Source organism: Oncorhynchus masou, chromosome 31, assembly GCF_036934945.1.
Source record: "Oncorhynchus masou masou isolate Uvic2021 chromosome 31, UVic_Omas_1.1, whole genome shotgun sequence".
In the NCBI taxonomy this organism is placed as follows: Eukaryota; Metazoa; Chordata; class Actinopteri; order Salmoniformes; family Salmonidae; genus Oncorhynchus; species Oncorhynchus masou.
Window position 1 is genome coordinate 93,764,876 of NC_088242.1, and position 21,695 is coordinate 93,786,570.

At 42.4% G+C, this 21,695-nt stretch overlaps 1 protein-coding gene across 1 annotated transcript in view; it reads left to right on the forward strand.

Moving 5' to 3' along the window:
* LOC135524770 (TSC22 domain family protein 2-like) overlaps positions 1-20,422 on the forward strand; it is a 49,075-nt gene extending 28,653 nt beyond the window's left edge. Inside the window, exons 2-3 of the mRNA XM_064952580.1 lie at positions 17,380-17,431; positions 18,164-20,422. Of these exons, the coding sequence (XP_064808652.1) occupies positions 17,380-17,431; positions 18,164-18,451 (340 nt within the window). The 3' untranslated portion in view covers positions 18,452-20,422. The remainder of the gene's footprint in view (positions 1-17,379; positions 17,432-18,163) is intronic.
* Positions 20,423-21,695: the final 1,273 nt, after the last annotated feature.

Below are 21,695 nucleotides of genomic sequence, written 5' to 3' on the forward strand. Positions count from 1 at the left end.
GACCTCTGTCAGTCGAACTGTTTCCTCCGACACATTAGTGCGGCTGGCTACCGGATTAAGCAAGTGTGTTAAGAGGCAGCGCGGCTTGGTGGGTCATGTTTTGGAGAACGCATGTCTCGACCTTCGCCTCTGCCGAACCCGTTGAGGAGTTGCAGCGATGAGACAAAATCTTAACTACCAATTGGATGTCACGAAATTAGGGAGGAAAAGGGGGTACAATTACAAAAAAATATATAAAAATCCTAAAACGCTTTTGTCATCACTAGGGTGCACAAAACAGCCTTTGAATTATTCAAATAATTGTAGCTGAGAAAATACTATACATGAAACCAACATTTTTTAATTGAGAGCTTAATGGAAACAATAAATAGCAAGGCTGTCTTAGTCAAAAAGGCCTTTTGACGATCATTGAAGATGGAACTCCTATAAGGAAGTGGCTAATAAAATGCCATTTTCAAACATTTTCCAAAATGGAATCTGTTCTGAATAGTGCACCTATTGAGAGCTGTTCCATGTGGTGCTCCACTTAGAAATAGGGGGTATCTAATAGCAACAACTAGGATGGTTTGCTATGACTACGATTGTGGCTTTGGATTCTGGACAACGAAAGAAAGTTAATATGAAAACCAATTAGAACAGGAGAGAAATGCTGGGTAACGGCACGAGGAAGTCTTTATAACATAATTGCCTCCACGTTTCTATGGGTTGGATTTTGGATAGGCTACATTGAAGCAAGGTAAGAGATGCCTGATTTTATTTGAAGTAAAGTAAAACAATTTCAGGTTTCAAACACAAGCTCCCATTGCGATGTGGTGGGTGCCAAGCTGATAGCCTGCCTACCGGTAGCGATAGCAGAGGCACGCTTTATTTACCAGTTGAAATTTAGAAATAAAAAAATAGCAGCTTTTAAAAAATTTTTTTTTTAAATTGTGGCTCTCAACAGTTCATTTTTTTTTATAAAAAAAAATGAATGTGCGGTTGTATTTGTTGCACAATTATTGGGCTTACAAATGCTTGTTTCACTCCAGTACCAGCTTTTTGAGGAGCTGCTCTCACGCTGACAGCACTGCCGCTCCTCAAATTAGGCTCTGTATGCTGTACTACTTAAGAAAATACACGCATGCCAATTTAATTCCACTAAATTATGCAAATTAACCTATAAACCGATAAGCATGACCGGTCAGATGTTTTTTCGGCAGCTAACCGATTTAACATCCCTTCAACGTGTAGGCATATAATTATTATATTTTTTTGTGGCACATGTTTGTAAGGACAGATTACCTAGATTGAACTATGCACGCTTCGTCCTGTAGTAGGGCTGACCCCATTTAGTCACCTGGTCGATTGTTTGGTCAATAGGCTGTTGGTCGACAGATCTTTTTTAGTCGAGCATTCAGTCGCAAAGTTTTATTTTTCATTTAAAAAAAGTGCATATATGTCAAACTCAGAAAAACACAGCCAATTTTCCAGCCAAAGAGAGGAGTCACAGAAATATAGATACAATTAATCACTAACCTTTGATCTTCATCAGATGACACTCATAGGACTTCATGTTACACAATACATGTATGTTTTGTTCGATAAAGTGCATTATGTCCAAAAATCGAATTTTACATTGGCGTGTTATGTTCAGTAGTTCCAAAACATGTGGTGATTTTGCAGAGAGCCACATCAATTCACAGAAATACTCATAATAAACATTGATAAAAGATACAACTACTATACATGGAACTTTAGATAAACTTCTCCTTAATGCAACCGCTGTGTCAGATTTCAAAAACACTTTACGGGAAAAAGCACACCACGCAATAATCTGAGTACATCCTCAGAGACAAACCGCTAAAGAGATATCCGCCATGTTGTGTAGTCAACATTAGTCAAATTATATTATTAGAAATGATTTACTTACCTTTGATCTTCGTCAGAATGCACTCCCAGGAATTCCACAATAAATGTTTGATTTGTTCGATAAAGTTTCATTTATGTCCAAATTACCTTCCTTTTGTTAGGGCGTTTGGTAAACAAATCCAAACGCACATGCAAGTCCAGCCCGAAAGGCCGGTCAAAGTCCAAAAAGTTCCGTTCCAGTCCGTAGAAACATGTCAAACTAAGTACAGAATCAATCTTTAGGATGTTTTTAACATAAATCTTCCATAATGTTCCAACCGGAGAATTCCTTTGTCTGTAGAAAAGCAATGGAACGCGAGCTAACTCACATGACCGCGCGCCACGAGCTCAAAGCATTCTGCCAGACATCTGACTCTTTCCCCTCTCATTCGGCCCCACTTCACAGTAGAAGCATCAAACTAGGTTCTAAAGACTGACATCTAGTGGAAGCCTTAGGAAGTGCAACATGACCAATATCCCACCCACTGTATCTTCAATAGGGAATGAGTTGAAAAACGACCAACCTCAGATTTCACACTTCCTAGTTGGATTTTTTTCTCAGATTTTTGCCTGCCATATGAGTTCTGTTATACTCACAGACATCATTCAAACAGTTTTAGAAACTTGTGTTTTCTATCCAAATATATTAATAATATGCATGTATTAGCAACTGGGCCTGAGTAGCAGGCAGTTTCCTCTGGGCACCTTATTCATCCAAGCTACTGTTTGTTGTTAACATAACAACCTGTATGTTAATGTTCCCCCTGGCTAAATTTTAGCCCAATAGACCAGGTTTATACTGGGCTCGTTACTTAGGTGTTCACACTACGAGGGAGAGGTTTTGAGAAAATACCCTCAGCTAGACCTTTTACTTGTAATGTAAATTTGCAATCTTGTCTTCTACGCCACCTTTTGAAGGCTGCGGACGAGCTTTGCTTGAGATTCACCTCCACTCCGAGCATTGCAGTGTGAAGAGATGTATTGGCCCATGTGTATTGTAGTCACATGAGCGGTGATGTACGAGGTTTTAAGGTCGAAGGACGTTTCCGGGCACAATGTATAAACTGACGTTTGCCAGAGAAACCCCTATGCTTTGCATTCACGCTTGCTGTTTGTACATATCCATATCGATATCGACAACACCAAAGCAAAACGACTTGTTCCGGTGCGGAGACCAAGCTTTTGATCTCCATTTGGTCGAGCGATCGCATTCTTGCGAGGTTGTTGCACTAATTACAGAAAGACTACCTCGACGTCTGCGGCGTTGCTTGAACGTGGCCACCATCCTTTTGCGGAAGCAGCGCCAGACATGAAATATGCGTATTGCCGGACCAAAGAGGAGAATGGACTGAGTGGTATTGGCAGAGAGGCCTGTCCATTCAATAGGGAATTGGACAATTTCCTCATCACGCAACCTGCCTCCATCCCGCCCCACATTATGGAGTCCAGGGTAACTGCAGCAGATGAAGAGCAAGAATTTGGCAAGTACTTTTTGTGTAAAATTAACTTAGAAAAGTCATCCGGACACTATGTCCTCATGTATTAGCCAGACGGCTAGCTAGTTCTAAGTTATATGAATCTGAAGTATCACTACTTAACGTTGTTGTCTGCTAGCGGGCTGCAAACAAAACATTGCGAGCCTGTTTTTGTAAACTTTGCTTATCACTCCCACCCAAATGCTTGTAATGACTATGAGCTAGTTGCTGTTGAGTTATTTCACCACAACTTTACATTGGGGAATGATAGCTGCTTGCTTACAAAAATCACTGTTCATAGTGAACGTATCCTGTTGGCTAACTTTGCTTATCAATCTCTCCCACACAGACTCTAACGAAAAGCCATGCGGCAACACCAGCCTCGGGCCCCGTCGGTAGGCCCAACTCTGAGCAGTCTGCCCCTAGTTTCCCTCTCAAGTCCAACCAACTCCTTTCTTGACTCGAGGTGCTCAGGCCAGCAAAATACCCCTTGCAGGTATAGGACAGTATAACATGTTATTTTACTTGATGTTTTGTTGGTGACGCTACATTAACTTATGTATGGACATTTTTTTTAATTTGTTGATTTGGCTGACGGTAATCACTTTCTTGTTCACTCCAGGTGGCAGAGCATCCAGAAAGATGCCATATGGGCGGTAACAGCACAGCAAAAAGGCTGCAAGGGAGAATATAAAGGAGCTTGGTGAATTCACCATGTGGTCTCTAGAAAGGCAGGTCGAGTTGAACTGGCAGCTTGTGTTCAACTTTTCTGCCGTTATGCTCGGAAGCGCTAGCCTGATGCACCTGCTCCTCAGCAGGCCCCTGTTGCAGAGCCAATCCAGGATGTCACTGCTGCAGGGTCAGGAGCCAGTGTAGCCGATGTGAAATGGCTAGCTAGTTAGCGGTGGTGTGCGCTAGTGGCGTATCAATCGGTGACGTCACTTGCTCTGAGACCTTGAAGTAGTGGTTCCCTTTGCTCTGCAAGGGCCGCGGCTTTTGTGGAGCGATGGGTAACGATGCTTCGAGGGCGACTGTTGACGTGTGCAGAGCGTCCCTGGTTCGCGCCCAGGTCGGGGCGAGGGGACAGACGTAAAATCTCTACTGTTACACCAGCGTACAGCAGCAATCCTGTATGGCTTCAGACCACCATCTCAAAGACAATCCAGCCTGGGAAACAACAACAATTATTATTATTATTGCTTGTTTCCCCATTTCGCCCTGAACAGACAACACACTGAAGAAAGCGAAAGCTGAACGACTGTGCATGTTATTCTCGTAATGCATTAAAGAAATAAATATATATATATATATATATACAGTGCTAGTTGAATGAGGTGTTTCCAAACTTGAGTTTCCTTATTTAAAAAAAAACAATTTTCTACATTGTAGAATTATAGTGAAGACATCAAAACTATGAAATGACACCCACGGAATCATGTAGTGACCAAAAAAAAGTGTTAAAAATCGAAAGATATTTCATATGTGAGATTCTTCAAAGTAGCCACCCGTTGCCTTGACGACTGCTCTGCACACTCTTGGCATTTACTAACAAGTTTGACCTTGCCTGGTGGTCGATGACCGTGTGTTGAATAATACAATCAGTTTATTTTTTCATGTGCACCAAATACAACAGGTGTAGTAGACCTTACAGTGAAATGCTGAATACAACAGGTGTAGTAGACCTTACAGTGAAATGCTGAATACAACAGGTGTAGTAGACCTTACAGTGAAATGCTGAATACAACAGGTGTAGTAGACCTTACAGTAAAATGCTGAATACAACAGGTGTAGTAGACCTTAAGTGAAATGCTGAATACAACAGGTGTAGTAGACCTTACAGTGAAATGCTGAATACAACAGGTGTAGTAGACCTTACAGTGAAATGCTGAATACAACAGGTGTAGTAGACCTTACAGAGAAATGCTGAATACAACAGGTGTAGTAGACCTCACAGTGAAATGCTGAATACAACAGGTGTAGTAGACCTTACAGTGAAATGCTTACTTACAGGCTCTAACCAACAGTGCAAAAAAAAGGTATTAGGTGAACAATAGATGAGTAAAGAAATAAAACAACAGGAAAAAAGACTGTGAAAAGTAACAGTAGCGAGGCTCTACAGGCACCGGTTAGACGGCTGATTGAGGTGGTATGTACATGTAGGTATGGTTAAAGTGACATTATATATATATATATATGATGAACAGAGAGTAGCAGTAGTGTAAAAGAGGGGTTGGCGGGACACCCGATTATAAGTAGTCTGTGTGACTGTGCGAGTGGTAAATGGGACCCGACTATGGCAACTACACATTGAGGGAATCCAAGATCAAGTTGCCTGATTCCCTGGGCGGTGTCCTCTGTGCATCTCTGGGTTATCTTTCAACTTGAGCATAGTAGCAAAGCATACAGTGTGCATATATGCAAAAAGTATGTGGACACCCTTTCAAATTAGTAGATTCCGCATTTCAGCCAGACTTGTTACTGGCGGGTGTAAAAAAAAAAAAAAAAAAAAAAAAAAAAAAAAAAGGATTATAATAATCTAACATAGACGTGCAATCTCCAGAGACAAACATTGGCAGTAGAATGGCCTTACTGAAGAGCTCAGTGACTTTCAACGTGGCACTGTCATAGGATGCCACCTTTCCAACAAGTAATTTTGTCAAATTTATGCCCTTCTAAAGCTTCCCGGTCAACTGTAAGTGCTGTTATTGTGAAGTGGAAACGTCTAGGAGCAACAACGGCTCAGTCGTGAAGTGGTAGGCTACATAAACGTATTAAAATCTTCTGTCGTCACAACAGTCACTACCGGGTTCCAAACTGCCTCTGGAAGCAATGTCAGCACAATAACTATTCGTCGGGAGCTTCGTGAAATGGGTTTCCGTGGCCGAGCAGCCGCACACAAGCCGAAGATCACCATGTGCATTGCCAAGCATCGGCTGGAGTGGTGTAAAGCTCGCCACCATTGGACTCTGGAGCAGTGGAAACGCATTCTCTGGCGTGATGAATCACACTTTACCATCTGGCAATCTGACGAACAAATCTGGGTATGGCAGATGCCAGGAGAACGTGCCCTGCCTGAATGCAAAAGGCGAACTGTAAAGTTTGGTGGAGGAGGAATAATAGTCTGGGGCTGTTATTCATGGTTCGGGCCTCACTAATGCTCTACTGGCTGAATTGAAACAAGTCCCTGCAGCAATGTTCTAACATCTAGAGGAAAGCCTTCCCAGAAGAGTGGAGGCTGTTATATCAGCAATGTTCCAACATCTAGTGGAAAGCCTTCCCAGAAGAGTGGAGGCTGTTATAGCATGCAATGTTCCAACATCCAGTGGAAAGCCTTCCCAGAAGAGTGGAGGCTGTTATAGCATGCAATGTTCCAACATCCAGTGGAAAGCCTTCCCAGAAGAGTGGAGGCTGTTATAGCATGCAATGTTCCAACATCCAGTGGAAAGCCTTCCCAGAAGAGTGGAGGCTGTTATAGCAGCAAAGGGGGAACCAACTCCATATTAATGCCCATGATTTTGGAATGAGATGTTCGACGAGCAGGTGTCCACATACTTGTGGTCATGTAGTGTACATCTTGGCGTGTAGAACAGACTTACCTGAAGCCACTTGACTGCACCCGTAGTCAAAATTGCATGTACTTGTCTCTGTATGTACCTCTAAGGCCATGTGTCAATGTTGCCATTCATTTATAAAACCCTACCAAACAGGAATGTCAACATTTATACCATCAGCAGCACTTGTTCCCTGGAGAGCGCCATGTAGGATCTAAGGTAAAGCAAAATACGTCAGCCAGCGAGTTTATACGCCTTCTCGGTCATGGGGCTGCGTGCGTACATGTCGCTTCAAGCCCCCCAAACCCCCTCTCAGTACATGACATCCCCCTTGCTTATGTAAATTGAAAAGTTTATGTAGGTATTATGTAAATTGAAACTTATTTAAAATTAAAATAAAACAGTTTTATGCACAATTTTTTTAAAGGTTTTTATATATATATAAAACAAACCTTGCATATCAAGATTCATTTTCAATTTGTTATACTTTTATGGTGCGTATTGTTTTTAGATTTACTTATCATTTCAAAATAGAATTGAAAGATTATCTTCTATAATGTGAAGAGGGGTTTGTTCTCAGCCCACTTCATTTTATGGATACAAAAATTATTCCATTAAAGACGGAAACAAATTAACATTGAAACTTTTGTTGCGATGCCTCTGCTTCAACACTCTTCAATCTGAATCGGCTCTAAAATGTTCCCCCTGGCTCTCTATCTGTTTGTAAAGGTAAACAATAGCCCTCACAATCATTTACATTTACATTTAAGTCATTTAGCAGACGCTCTTATCCAGAGCGACTTACAATACCCCTAGAAGACTGCCCTCTGGGCAGGTTTATACTGGGCTGTTTACTTGCATAATGGGCACCATCAATTAAGATATAGTGGAGGAGCAAAGCTGGTTTATTTTTTTTGTCTTGCTTGATGCTTTTATATTTACCATGCAGGACCATAGTCCCTTTAGTCGTCTGGTCTTGGGTGTACAAATGGCTAGACATGAATGGTCTTTTCAACATTAACATACCTGATTAACTAGGCTTCTGTTCTGTTTGACATAGTTCATAGTCGGCTGAAGTAGTTTTGTTGACTTTGATTTATAGGTGAGGATAATGGCTAATAACTCACTCTGCTGACGACATCTGGTTGAAGTGAGGATAATGGCTAACTCACTCTGCTGACGACATCTGGTTGAAGTGAGGATAATGGCTAACTCACTCTGCTGACATCATCTGGTTGAAGTGAGGATAATGGCTAATAACTCACTCTGCTGACGACATCTGGTTGAAGTGAGGATAATGGCTAATAACTCACTCTGCTGACATCATCTGGTTGAAGTGAGGATAATGGCTAACTCACTCTGCTGACGACATCTGGTTTAGCGACTGTAGTGCAGCTGTTGAGAAGAGTAGAGAGGCCCATATGGGGTAAACTCCTAGTATTAGAGAGGTGCGGGGGGTTGCTTTAAAAACAAAAACAAAACAAAAACGACATCCATGTCTTCGGTCACCTGGGGAACAGTGGGTTAGCTGCCTTCGTTTACTGGCCCAATGTTCCTACCCGCTATGGCAGCCTAGTCTTTGCAAGTATGATCTGCAATGTATTTGTTATGTTTATACTCCTCACACCACTTAGCAAAAGTATAAAACATTTTATTGAGCAAAAGCAATGAGATGTGTTGTTTTACCAGGTCAGCTATTGTAGTACGGTGCCACTGGCTCAAATTAGGGCCTTGAAGGGCCCATCGACAGAGTTTACAGCATATGGGGGAAACTTTATTTATACAAAGGGGTTGGGTTAAATGCGGAAGACACATTTCAGCTGATGAAATGTAATTTTATTCGTCACATGCACCGAACACAACAGGTGTACAGTGAAATGCACCGTACAGTGAAATGCTTACTTACAAACCCCTAACCAACAATGCAATAAAAAAAAGAAAATAAATAAAAGTAACAAGTAATTAAAGAGCAGCAGTAAAATAACAATTGCGAGACCATATACAGGGGTGTACCGGTAAAGAGTCAATAACCGGGCACTGGTTAGTTGAGCTAATATGTACATGTAGGTAGAGTTATTAGTGACTGTGCGTAGATGAAAACAGAGTAACAGTGGTGGGGGGGCGGCCATTTGATTAAATGTTCAAGAGCCTTGGGGCTAGAAGCTGTTTAGAAGCCTCTTGGACCTAGACTTGGCGCTCCGGTACCGTTTGCCGACTAGGGTAGCTGGAGTCTTTGACAATTTTTAGGGCCTTCCTCTTACACCGCCTGGTATAGAGGTCCTGGATGGCAGGATGCTTGACCCCAGTGATGTACTGGGCCGTACGCATTACCCTCTGAATAGGTTTTGTGCCCTCTTCACGACTGTCTTGGTGTGCTGGGACCATGTTAGTTTGTTGGTGATGTGGACACCAAGGAACTTGAAGCTCTCAACCTGCTCCACTGCAGACCTGTCAATGAGAATGGGGGCATGCTCGGTCCTCTTTTTCCTGTAGTCCACAATCCTCTCCCTTTGTCTTGATCATGTTGAGGGAGAGGTTGTTGTCCTAGCACCACACGACCAGGTTTCTGACCTCCTCCCTATAGGCTGTCTCATCATTGCCGGTGATCAGGCCTATCACTATTGTCATCAGCAGACTTAATGATGGTGTTGGAGTTGTGCCTGGCTATGCAGTCATGAGTGAACAGAGTACAGGATGGGACTCAACCCAGCATGCACTTATTGATGAAGCCAATGACTGATGTGGTGTACTCCTCAATGACATCGGAGGAATTCTGGAACATATTCTAGTATGTGCAAACAACACAGTCCTGTAGCTTAGCATCAGCTTCATCTGAACAGATTTTTACTGACCGAGTCACTGGTACTTCCTGCTTTAATTTTGGCTTGTAAGCAGGAATCAGAAGGATAGAATTATGGTCAGATTTGCCCAAATGGAGGGTGAGGGAGAACTTTGTATGCGTCTCTGTTGTGTAAAGGTGGTCCAGAGGTTGTTTTCCCCTCTGGTTGCACATTTTAACATGCTGATAGAAATTTGGTAAGACTGATTTAAGTTTCCCTGCATTAAAGTCCCCGACTACTAGAAGTGCTACAGCTCATTCAGTGAGTTCTTAGTGCCAACCTCGCTCTGTGGTGGAATGTAGACAGCTACGAAAAATACAGATAAACTCTCTTGGTAGATATTGTGGTCTACAGTTTATCATGAGATATTCTACCTCAGGTGAGCAAAACATTGAAACTTCCTTAGATAGTGTACCAGCTGTTATTTACAAAAATGCATTGTCCGCCGCCCCTTGTCTTACCAGACGCCACTGTGCTATCTCGCCGATACAGTGTATAACCAGCCAGCTGTATGTTGATAATGTTGTCGTTCAGCCACGACTCCGTGAAGCATAAGATATTACAGTTTTGAATGTCAAGTTGGTATATTAATCTTCTGCTATGTCACCTATTTTATTGTTCAAAGATTGCATGTTTGCTAGCAGAATGGAAGGAAGTGGGTTTTTATTTTTTATTTTTTTATTTTACCTTTATTTTACTAGGCAAGTCAATTAAGAACAAATTCTTATTTTCAATGAAGGCCTAGGAACAGTGGGTTAACTGCCTGTTCAGGGGCAGAACGACAGATTTGTACCTTGTCAGCTCGGGGATTTGAACTTGCAACCTTTCGGTTACTAGTCCAATGCTCTAACCACTAGGCCACCCTGCCGCCCCAGGTTTATTCGATGGCCTACGAATTCTCAGAAGGCAGCCCCGCCCTCTGGCCCCCTTTTTCTCCGCCTTCTCTTTACGCAAATGATGGGAATCTGGGCCTGTTCCTCAGTATACCATTCAGGCCGGGCTCATCAGAGTCGTTAAAGGATTCTGCCAGTCCAATGGTGAGTAATCTGAGTTCTGATGTCCCAGAAGTTTATTTTTGGTCATAAGAGACGGTAGCGGCAACATTATGTACAAAAGAAGTTACAAACAATGCAAAGAAACGAACAAACAAAAACACAATTGGTTAGGAATACATAGAACGTCAGCCTTGTTCTCCGGCGCCGTCTTGTTGCATTCGTACAAGTGACTGGGTGTATCGCCGTTTCCCTATCATACACCCCAGGTTTCACGCTTCATTCTCTCTCTCTTGTGCCGTGTATCCCCCGTAGTTGCAACGCGATCACACCAGATAGACTTCAGTATTCAATGTTTGTCCCTCGTCCCCAGGACATTAGATGATGCCTTTTTTTAATACCGTCCACGAGATGCAACTTAACTTTATGCTTAACCGTGAAGTTATTTTCGGTTTTACCTACTTTCACTTCACCCACAGATGTTTATCCCACTGGACAAACATTGAATAGCGAAGTGAGATCTTGTTGCTAGTCGAGCCGACCATTGTCAAACCACTGTTTCATCCATGGCAATGATGTTGGTATTCTTTCTCTCTTCTGTTGCTCATCCTTTACAGTACTCACCGACGTTAACTCGTTAACAATTCATTTAGACCAGTGTTTATTTGCTGACACGTGTGCCAGCTATTAAAAGGGACAGGCGGTTATTTGAGAGACCTGCGTCAGTCAGTAATCTCTTAACCCCACCCCCCCCCTCTCCTCCATTGGCCGAGGGGTTGAAGTATGATTTGTTCAGCTGCCGCCGCCTGGTGTGGTGTTTTGTATGGTTTTACAGGGCGAAGTGTGCCTGTGCATCTGTCCCCTGTTGAAGAACAAATGAGATTTTTCATCTCTGAAAGCATGTGTTCTCTGTTTTTGTGTCCCCGGTATCCCGTCAGCAACCCTGACCCAAATGTGGGGTGTTGTGATTCTGCCGATTCCCCGTCGGGAGTGAGGTGACTTGGGATATTTGGGTTTGCGTCGCGGGGGTGATACACGTGTGTGGGTGCGTTGTCTGGGGGTGACTGAAATGTCTGCTGTTGTGTTCCTGGCGGGGGGGCACACGCACTGTTGTGGTCAGAACAGGTCCGAGTTGTGTGTGTGGCACACAGAGCAAGCCGTGTCTCTTTATATAAACGGCCCATAGGTCCCCTCCCTTAATGAAATGTACCGGCCGCCTTGGTTTCCTTGAGATTTGGCTGCCAGTGTCTCCCCTCCTGTTAACCACTCCCTGTCCATCATCCTTCCCCAGCACCTATTGGGACATTGCCGACTGCTGTCCATGTGTTATGGATAAACGCATTCCATACTCAGCCGTTGGGCATTCTGTTTCCTCCTTTTGTCCTGGATGTGTTAACTGGTTGGTTCAAAGGGGGGAAGAATGTGCTGTTCTCTCCTTGTTTATCAACCAGTCAGATTTTAAATTAACTCAGGCCCCTGCGTGGAATGCGGTCACTTCATTTAGATGTCTCGCGTGTTATCATGGACCGGTTGGCATCGCATTCCTCTCAGTCCCTGGTCTGTATAGCTGTAGTATGCGTAGCCAACATAAAGCTCAATGCATACCAAACATGTTTACAGTAGGTAATCACAGCAAGATGTATGGCTCCCCAGTTGTCCACTGTTGACGAGACACTGGGAAAGGTAAAACGATCCACATTTTCACAATTTTTCCATATTTTGATACCTGATTTTTGATAGTTGGATGTTTGCATTTTGAAACATAGCCACAGAAGACTGGAGGGTAAGGATCTTGGTGATATGAGGAAAGTTGTTGGATATTTGTTTAATTCAGGGGTTCCCAAACTTTTTTTTTTTGTCCTGCGACCCCATTTTGATAGCAAAATGTTTCTGTGACCCCCCAACCATGTACAAAAAAAACTAAGTTATGTAATTAACGGCCAAAGTTTACTTTTTACAATTTGGGCTGTGAGTCTATTAAAAATCAGTCGGACAATATTGTCAATCTCAAGATGGTATGGTTTGAAGTGACTGAATGCATCATAAAAGGTATTGGGAAATTCAGAAGATCATTAGACAATGTTGTGTGATCTTGTGTAGAAAATAACATCAAATATGAATGCTATTTCCCCCTGTCAGATTCAGTGCCTGGTCTTGTTCTAACAGCTTGCAGACATAGTAGAGGGAAGCAGTATGTAAAGTTGAAGTCGGAGGTTTACATACACTTAGGTTGGAGTCATTAAAACTCGTTTTTCAACCACTACACAAGTTTCTTGTTAACAAACTATAGTTTTGGCAAGTCGGTTTAGGACATCTACTTTGTGCATGACACAAGTAATTTTTCCAACAATTGTTTACAGACAGATTAGTTAACTTATAATTCACTGTATCTCAATTCCAGTGGGTCAGAAGTTTACATGCACTAAGTTGACTGTGCCTTTAAACAGCTTGGAAAATTCCAGAAGAGGATGTCATGGCTTTAGAAGCTTCTGTTAGGCTAATTGACATCATTTGAGTCTGTGGATGTATTTCAAGGCCAACCTTCGAACTCAGTGCCTCTTCGCTTGACATCATGGGAAAATCAAAAAAAATCAGTCAAGACCTCCAGTAAAAACAATTGTAGACCTCCACAAGTCTGGTTCATCCTTGGGAGCAATTTCCAAACTCCTGAAGGTACCACGTTCATCTGTACAAACAATAGAACCCAAGTATAAACACCATGGGACCACGCAGCCGTCATACCGCTCAGGAAGGAGATGCGTTCTGTCTCCTAGAGATTTGGGTGCGAAAAGTGCAAATCAATCCCAGAACAACAGCAAAGTACCTTGTGAAGATGCTGGAGGAAACGGGTAAAAAAGTAATGTATCCACAGTAAAACGAGTCCTATATCGACATAACCTGAAAGGCCGCTCAGCAAGGAAGAAGCCACTGCTCCAAAACCGACATAAAAAAAAAATACAAATGCAAATGCACATGGGAACAAAGATCATACTTTTTGGAGAAATTGAGCTGACCCTAAACTCCTAACCCTAACTGTATGTACGTGTTCCTGGGAGTTTTCTCTCTCTGTGATAATGTCATAATATTTTGTAGCTTAAACCATTTGAAAAGAGACACATTTGTAGGAAGAAAACAGAAACCTCTGTTTACAACCACATCTAGCGGCTACCGAAGGGTTGGAACTCCCATCTCAAATTACTCAATTACCCAACCAGGAAATGGCGCAGTGATTTCTGCATTAAACCTTTTTTTTTTTTTTTAAGTGATACGAATTGAACATGTAGTCCTTAACAAGACCTTAAATGTTTTTACAAATAACATGTTCTTTACTCAAAGCATTAGGGGTCATATTAGTGTGTAGCCCAAACTGTTCAGATGCTACAGACAGAAGTTGGCAGATTGGCTGTACCGACTTCAGACAAGTCCCAAGACACTTGCGGGGGTTGTAGAGCGAAACGGGGAACGCCATCGTGTTCGAGAGAGTCATCTTTCTGTAAAGGGGCCATTAAAGTTTGAGGTCATAACCGTTCGGACGCTACAGACTATTTTGTGAGAAGACTGATTTTCGCCATGTCTCATGGTCTGACAAATACCGCTCTCGCTCTGTCACCTTTCACCTCAGATGAGGAAGTGTTGCATAGGTGGATGTGGTGGATTGAAACGAAATCAATGCAAAGAAACAGATCTAGCTTAAATTGATTAGTTTTCTTTAAAAAATAAATAAATATATTTCCGCAGGGGCGTGGACATTGATCTTAGGGGGTATTAAGTCAAGTTTAGGCGAAGGAAATGATCGGGCCCACACAACCTGAAAATAGTATCACCCTGAAATACCATATTGATATTTGATAACAATAGTTATTCAAAAGTGGTATAATTTGGGTTTGATACAAATCAAACATGCACATACTTGAGAGATTATCATTTATTTTTATTTTTTTCACCTTTTATTTAACCAGGTAAACTAGTTGAGAACAAGTTCCCATTTTACAACTGCGACCTGGCCAAGATAAAGCAAAGCATGAGTAAACTTAAGTTGATTGATAAAAGGTGTGGTTTAACACATGCAGTGTGAGATTACGTTTTGCAACAGCAGTAAGTAAATATGATTTATATAAGCCTGTCACTGAGTAGACAAATTAGAATGTAGACGCAACAAACTCCTCCCCTAACATTCTTCCAGGCAAGTCCCATGTGACGTAAAAGGCTTTTAAAAACTGGAGACACTCACTCCCATCAAAACACTGAAAGTATTACCTACGAGTCAAGAGAGAGAACGTGGACTCTTCTTCAACTCTTTTCTGAGAGTTGTAATTTGGGAAGTTTTGGTCATCATGCGTTGCGAAATGAGCTACACTCTTCCCTACTCGCCAGGATCCTCACCCACAAATTCAGGACGTGTGGTTCGTTACAGAGCACGATGCAGGTAATAGTGTTGAGTATTTGGAGGCTATTCCCTCATCATTGTGTAGTTGTCTTTACTGTCGTATTTAGACGCATCATCTATGCAGGATTTTTTTTTTATAAACTTGCTTGTGCTCTTGCTCTATATATTGTCAGTTAGAATGACATAGTTGCGAGTGCACCCTGGATAATAGTTGCTGTATCTGCTTGTTGGTACCTCTTATCTTCACGGCGTTGTTAGCAATTGTATGAAGTTTGAGAGCTGCAGTGATTTAAGTGCTTTGGCGTCTTTGTAGCATTTAGTAGCTTCAATGTGGTGTTTTGACTGGGCAGCTGTGATTGTCTCTCTGCACGTGCTCTCGTCGCCTTGTTGAGCTGCAGTCGGTCATGTAGGCTACATAGCCTTAAGGGTACAGTGCTCCTCCTCTGCACGTCGTCTTGTTGAGCTGCAGTCGGTCATGTAGGCTACATAGCCTTAGGGGTACAGTGCTCCCTCTCTGCACGTCCTCTCGTCACCTTGCTGAGCTGCAGCGAGTCACGTAGTCTACGTAGCCGTGGGGATTCAATCGTCGTAGACCATTGATCGATTACTTGTTTACATTAAATTGAGGAGCCAAAGACATGCATGACGTAATCAGGACCTAATTTGAAAATTATCTTGTCAACCGTTTGGTGAATTGTTAGTTAAATTGCGCGCCAGCATAATTTTAGGCAACATTTGAATTATGATATGCCGACACACTCTCACTCAACCTCTCTCACACACATGTGTATCACATGTAGACAGTTATCCTATGCCGACGGTGCGCTAGAAGTCCTAAGTGTAAAGGGACATTTAATACATATGAACACAGATCAGCAAATTAATGTTCTGTCTCCTGTTCATGTTTTGAAGTATAGCGAGGAAACCTAAAACTTTCACTGTTATTTGGAGCAGAATAGCATGGATCGTGTAGTTTCACCTCACATGCATATGGAGGAAAAATACAATGAATTTTATTCCGCAGGATCAGTAAAAGATTTAAAATACACAATTACAGACCTGGACGATATATTGTCTTGCCAGTGCACCTTCTAGCGGCGTGTAGCGCGAAAGCGCCTTTGTTCAGATGGGGCGGTGTAGTCAGTGGACGACAGGCATCGACCGGGCGTTGCTCAAAGGATCAGAAACGCAACATTTTGGGGGGTTAAATAGAGATTTGTGAGATTATTTAACGTGTCTACGAGACGTTGGCCACTGAACGACGTGAGTATAATGCATTTTCTACAAGGGTAATACGCAAAACGGAGCAAGGGAGGAGAAGTGGTGGTAACCGCCATAAAAGGGCACACAGTATGCTGTGTGTCGCCTAGACAACAAAACATTGCGAAAACAAATACTATCCTCAAATCAATGTCGAGACAAAAGCATGTCAAAACAACATGATATTTATATACATCTGACATAATTATTTGGATGATGGTGTTTAAAAAACGTTGTTTTTTTTCACGTCACACGGTGTTGTGACCAATGCGCAGTTTTTACACGTGCATCAACATGAAATGCACCTTTTGTGAGCTATGCATTATAAACGTAAATAATGTTTTCAAATAACGGGACCAGTTCTGTTTTTGTATGGCATGTTATTCTGTCGCTAGAATGCAGCGACCAGTTGCCCACGCATTTTTATATTCTACAGTATAACAAATTTATGCAAATGTGCTTGTTCCCTTATCCTTAGGATATGTTTACACTTGATTAGATATCATATTGTGGTAAATGTGCAGCTGAAATGCATCGTGCGGCTCACTTTGGCCCTGGGCCTATTGGAAGTGCACAGTATCATGAAACGATGACCTTCCACACAATGGAGCGTCATTTTGCATAGCCCTTCCAGCACTGGGTTCTGTGCTATAAACCTAATCTCCCCCCAAAACATTTGTGCTGCTTAAACCCCTTTATGTTCAACGAGCCCAAATCCCAATTGCATGTAGCCTGTTTAAAAAAAAAAAAACAGTATTAAGAGGCAAGGCAGCATTCTTCTACATGCTGGAAAAGCAGAAGATGTCAAATGTGTTAAAAAAAACATGATTGTGCCTAAACTCCTGCATTATGCTGCATGGGGAAACAGAAACATACATTGGAATGTGTAGTAGAGGATTGATGATCCTCTTCAAAGCAATTCGGGGGGGGGGGTTCTCATTCCTTCGGTATGTTGACATTATTTTCTCTCTGACTCTTTCTCCACAGTTCTTCTGGAGCCAGTGTTGTAGCCATCGATAACAAGATCGAGCAAGCGATGGTGAGTGCATCTCTAGTTCTGCACTTTTCTACCCACTAGCTAGGCACTACTAATGTATTGAAAAGTTGATGGCGATGATTTCAGGTCAAAGGGCAGTGGTAAAAGCTTGACATGGTAGTATCTCTGTCTTGCTAGCACTCTGATGTAACCCCTCCCATGATATGGTTGTATCTGTCTTGCTAGCCCGCTGACCCCTCAGATCATATGGTAGTATCTGTCTTGCTAGCCCGCTGACCCCTCACATTGTATGACATGGTAGTATCTGTCTTGCTAGCCCTCTGACCCCTCACATCATATGATATGTATCTCTGTCTTGCTAGCCCGCTGACCCCTCACATTGTATGACATGGTAGTATCTGTCTTGCTAGCCCTCTGACCCCTCACATTGTATGACATGGTAGTATCTGTCTTGCTAGCCCTCTGACCCCTCACATCATATGACATGGTAGTATCTGTCTTGCTAGCCCTCTGACCCCTCACATCATATGACATGGTAGTATCTGTCTTGCTAGCCCTCTGACCCCTCACATCATATGACATGGTAGTATCTCTGTCTTGCTAGCCCTCTGACCCCTCACATCATATGACATGGTAGTATCTCTGTCTTGCTAGCCCTCTGACCGCTACATGGTAGTATCTGTCTTGCTAGCCCTCTGACCCCTCACATCTCTGTAGTGTTATATGCTCCTGAGTTGTTGTACTAACGCTCTCCCCCTCTCTCTTTCTCCTCAGGACCTAGTGAAGAGCCACCTGATGTATGCTGTGAGGGAGGAGGTGGAGGTTCTGAAGGAGCAGATCAAGGAGCTGTATGAGAGGAACTCTCAGCTGGAGCGGGAGAACGCTGTGCTCAAGTCCCTGGCCAACACTGATCAGCTCACCCAGCTGTCATCCACCCAAATCAGCCCGGCCGGCAGCACCTCCCCGCCTCAGCAGCAACCCCCCGCCAATACCAAACCCCACTTGGAGGGTGCAGCCCAGGCTCTCAGCCTGCTCCAGCAGCCCAACGTCACCTCAGCGTGATCACCTGTCTCCGTAAAACGCCTCCCCGAAATACGCGAGGAGGAGTCCCCAAACAACCAACCAACCATAACATAATCAATACTTGATTATGTTTTTTTTGAGAAGCAAAATCGGCCTTTGTTTGCCACCCTTGTCTTTTTGAGTGGCGTTAAGAGCCATGCTTCAGTGTGCTGCTGCTGTCGTCGGGCCTTCCCAGTATTAGACAATCATCATCCTGTGAAAGCATTGTTTTGTCCGGGCGTCCCGTGTTCAGTCGAAGGGGTACTGGCCAGGGGCGAGTACATCGCAGCCTGTGTCCCACGCAGGAGAGGGAGGTGATGGGCTGTAATTGTGGCGGGATAACTGGAGGTGGTCCAAAGGGCCCCAAAATCAACACTGGGCTGTTGGTGGTGAGTGGAAAAGAACGGGGGAATGAGAGGGATAAAGAGACTGAGGTGGGGAAGAGGATTCTCACCCTACCATAAGAGGAATGCGTCTCTCACCGTGAGAAGAGAGAGACTAGTTTTCCCAGAGCCACCACACTTTGACCCAAGTAAAAAAAAAAAAAACATACCTTCATTAGTTCAGTTTTACTGTTTGCATTTATTTATTTTGGGGCTGCTATTTTCATAATGTAAATGAACAATGTAACAGAAATACTTATATTTAAAAATAATAAAAAAAAGAAGAGGAGAAAAAAAAGTTTCTGTTTATGATTATCGGTCAGACATTGTTGGTAGTCTAATGCAACAAGTAGTTCCGTACAGGCAATAGGTTCTTTAAAATGGCAATTTCCTATGGCATAGCACCGCTAACACTAAAAGGCAGTTCATTTAAATGAGATGAAATCCAGGTTGAATGTACATTTTGTAGAGAGTAAAGTATTGAGAGCGTAGAGTGTTTGTACAGGTGAACACCAGTTCTTCAAATATATATATATTCTTCAATGAATTTTTGGTGGTTATATTTTGATGAAGAACACTGTTCATTTCCTTTGCTATAGTTTTGTGGAAAAAAATGTAGAGAAAATTGCCATACATCCCCAACCTTTTTGAAAATTCTATTGCGCATATTTAATTTCTGGGCTGGGGGTAAAAATAAAAAAAAAGCTGTGAAATTGTTCAACTTACTTTGTAACCAAAGACGCAAAGCTGTGTAATTCCTATATTTTTATTATTTTTGAATGCACACTTCTACGTATTTTTACTTTAATTTTTTTTTTTTTTTTTTTTTTACACTTCCTCCTTCACATCAAATATTTTTTGGGGGGATGCTGTTTAGCATGTTCTGCATGATCTATAATCAAACCACTTTCTTACCTCATGTTTTTATCCAACGCTCTTATTGTAACGTATAGTTAGTTATTCAGTCTGAACGATGGGTAATGAGTGAGTGAGTGAGGGAGGGAGAGTCAGAAGCTCACATTAGCAGAAAATGAAGTTTGACCCATCTCTTTGTTCATGTAAACAGTGTTTTTTTTTTTTATATATATTTTTTTTTTTCATATGCAGACAAAGTTTTGTTACGTTTTAATGTATTTGATGAATGCAAACATTTAGATTCTGATTGTAGTTTACCAATCTGTACTTCAATAAAGAAACGTTATAACTTAACGGAAACTTTGTACACATTTCACAACTCCAGCTTGAACCCGGTAAATTCTTGTATGAGCATATTATGGTATGTCCTGTCTGTGTTACATGTATTTTGTGCCTCCTGCACCATCGCCGGTTGTCGGGCGACCTGGTTTATTCTTTGTGGCTTATAATTGTACAATCGGTCATCTTTAGCAGGATGAATTTAGATTTCAACTTCAGTTTATTTGTTTTTTTATTTGAAGGAGATGCTGTGCACATGCCAGGTGTACTGTATGAAAGTGATTTATCACTGAGCCTTGGAGAAAATATCTTAACAATGCCCTTGTAATGTGCTGTTCTGACGGTTTCAGTTTTCAGTAAAAAAAATAAATTACTGTTTTATTAAGAATGTCAATGTCTCGCCCAGTGCATTTAAAAAAAAAAAAAAGTTTCTCTTCCAATGAATGACTAATGATCAGTTTAGATTTAAGCTGGTTGAATAAGACATGTCTGGTCTGCACTCTGTCGAAATATGGTAAAGTTGGCACTAAAATCAGAATAGGAAAGTGCCCAGAAGTGTTGGGAGTGTTGCTGCAGTTCATCCCAAAGGTGTTCGATGGAGTGGAGTTCAGGTCTCTGCAGGCCAGTCAAGTTCTTCAACACCCATCTCGACAAACCATTTCTGCATGGACCTCACTTTGTGCACGGGGTTACTGTCATGATGAAACAGGAAAGTGCCTTCTCCAAACTGTTGCCACCAAGTTGGAAGCACAGAATTGTCTAAAATGTTATTGCACGCTGTAGAATTAAGATTTCCCTTCACTGGAATTAAAGGGCCTAGCCCGAACCATGAAAACGGCCGCAGATCATTATTCCTCCACCAAACTTTACAGTTGGTATTATTCATTCGGGAAGGTAGTGTTCCAGATTAGTTTGTCGGACTACCAGAAAGTGAAGCGTGATTCATCACTAGAGAACGCGTTTTGACTGCTCCCGAGTCGAATGACGGCGAGCTTTACAACTCCCTGGCCGAGGCTTGGTATTGCTCATGGTGATCTTAGGCTTGTGTGCGGCTCCTCGCCCATGGAAACCCATTCCTGAAGCTGACATTGCTTCCAGAGGCAGTTTGAGACTTGGTAGTGAGTATTGCAACTGAGGACAGACTTTGTTTTTTTACGCACTACAGCACTCGGCCGACCGTTCTGTGAGCTTGTATGGCCTACCACTTTGTGGCTGAGCCGTTGTTGATCCAAGACATTTCCACTTCACAAAAACAGCACGTGCAGTTGTCCGCGACAGCTCTAGCAGGGCAGATAATTTGATAAATTGACTTGTTGGAAATGTGGCATCCTATGACAGTGCCACATTGAAAGTGACTGCGTTCTTCAGTAAGGCCATTCTGGTGCCAATGTTAATGGAGATTGCATGGCTATGTGCTCAATGTTATACACCTGTCAGCAACAGGTGTGGCTGAAATAGCCGAATCCACCAATTTGAAGGGGTGTCCACATACCTTTGTTATATACAGTGCCTTGCGAAAGTATTCGGCCCCCTTGAACTTTGCGACCTTTTGCCACATTTCAGGCTTCAAACATAAAGATATAAAACTGTATTTTTTTGTGAAGAATCAACAAGTGGGACACAATCATGAAGTGGAATGACATTAATTGGATATTTCAAACTTTTTT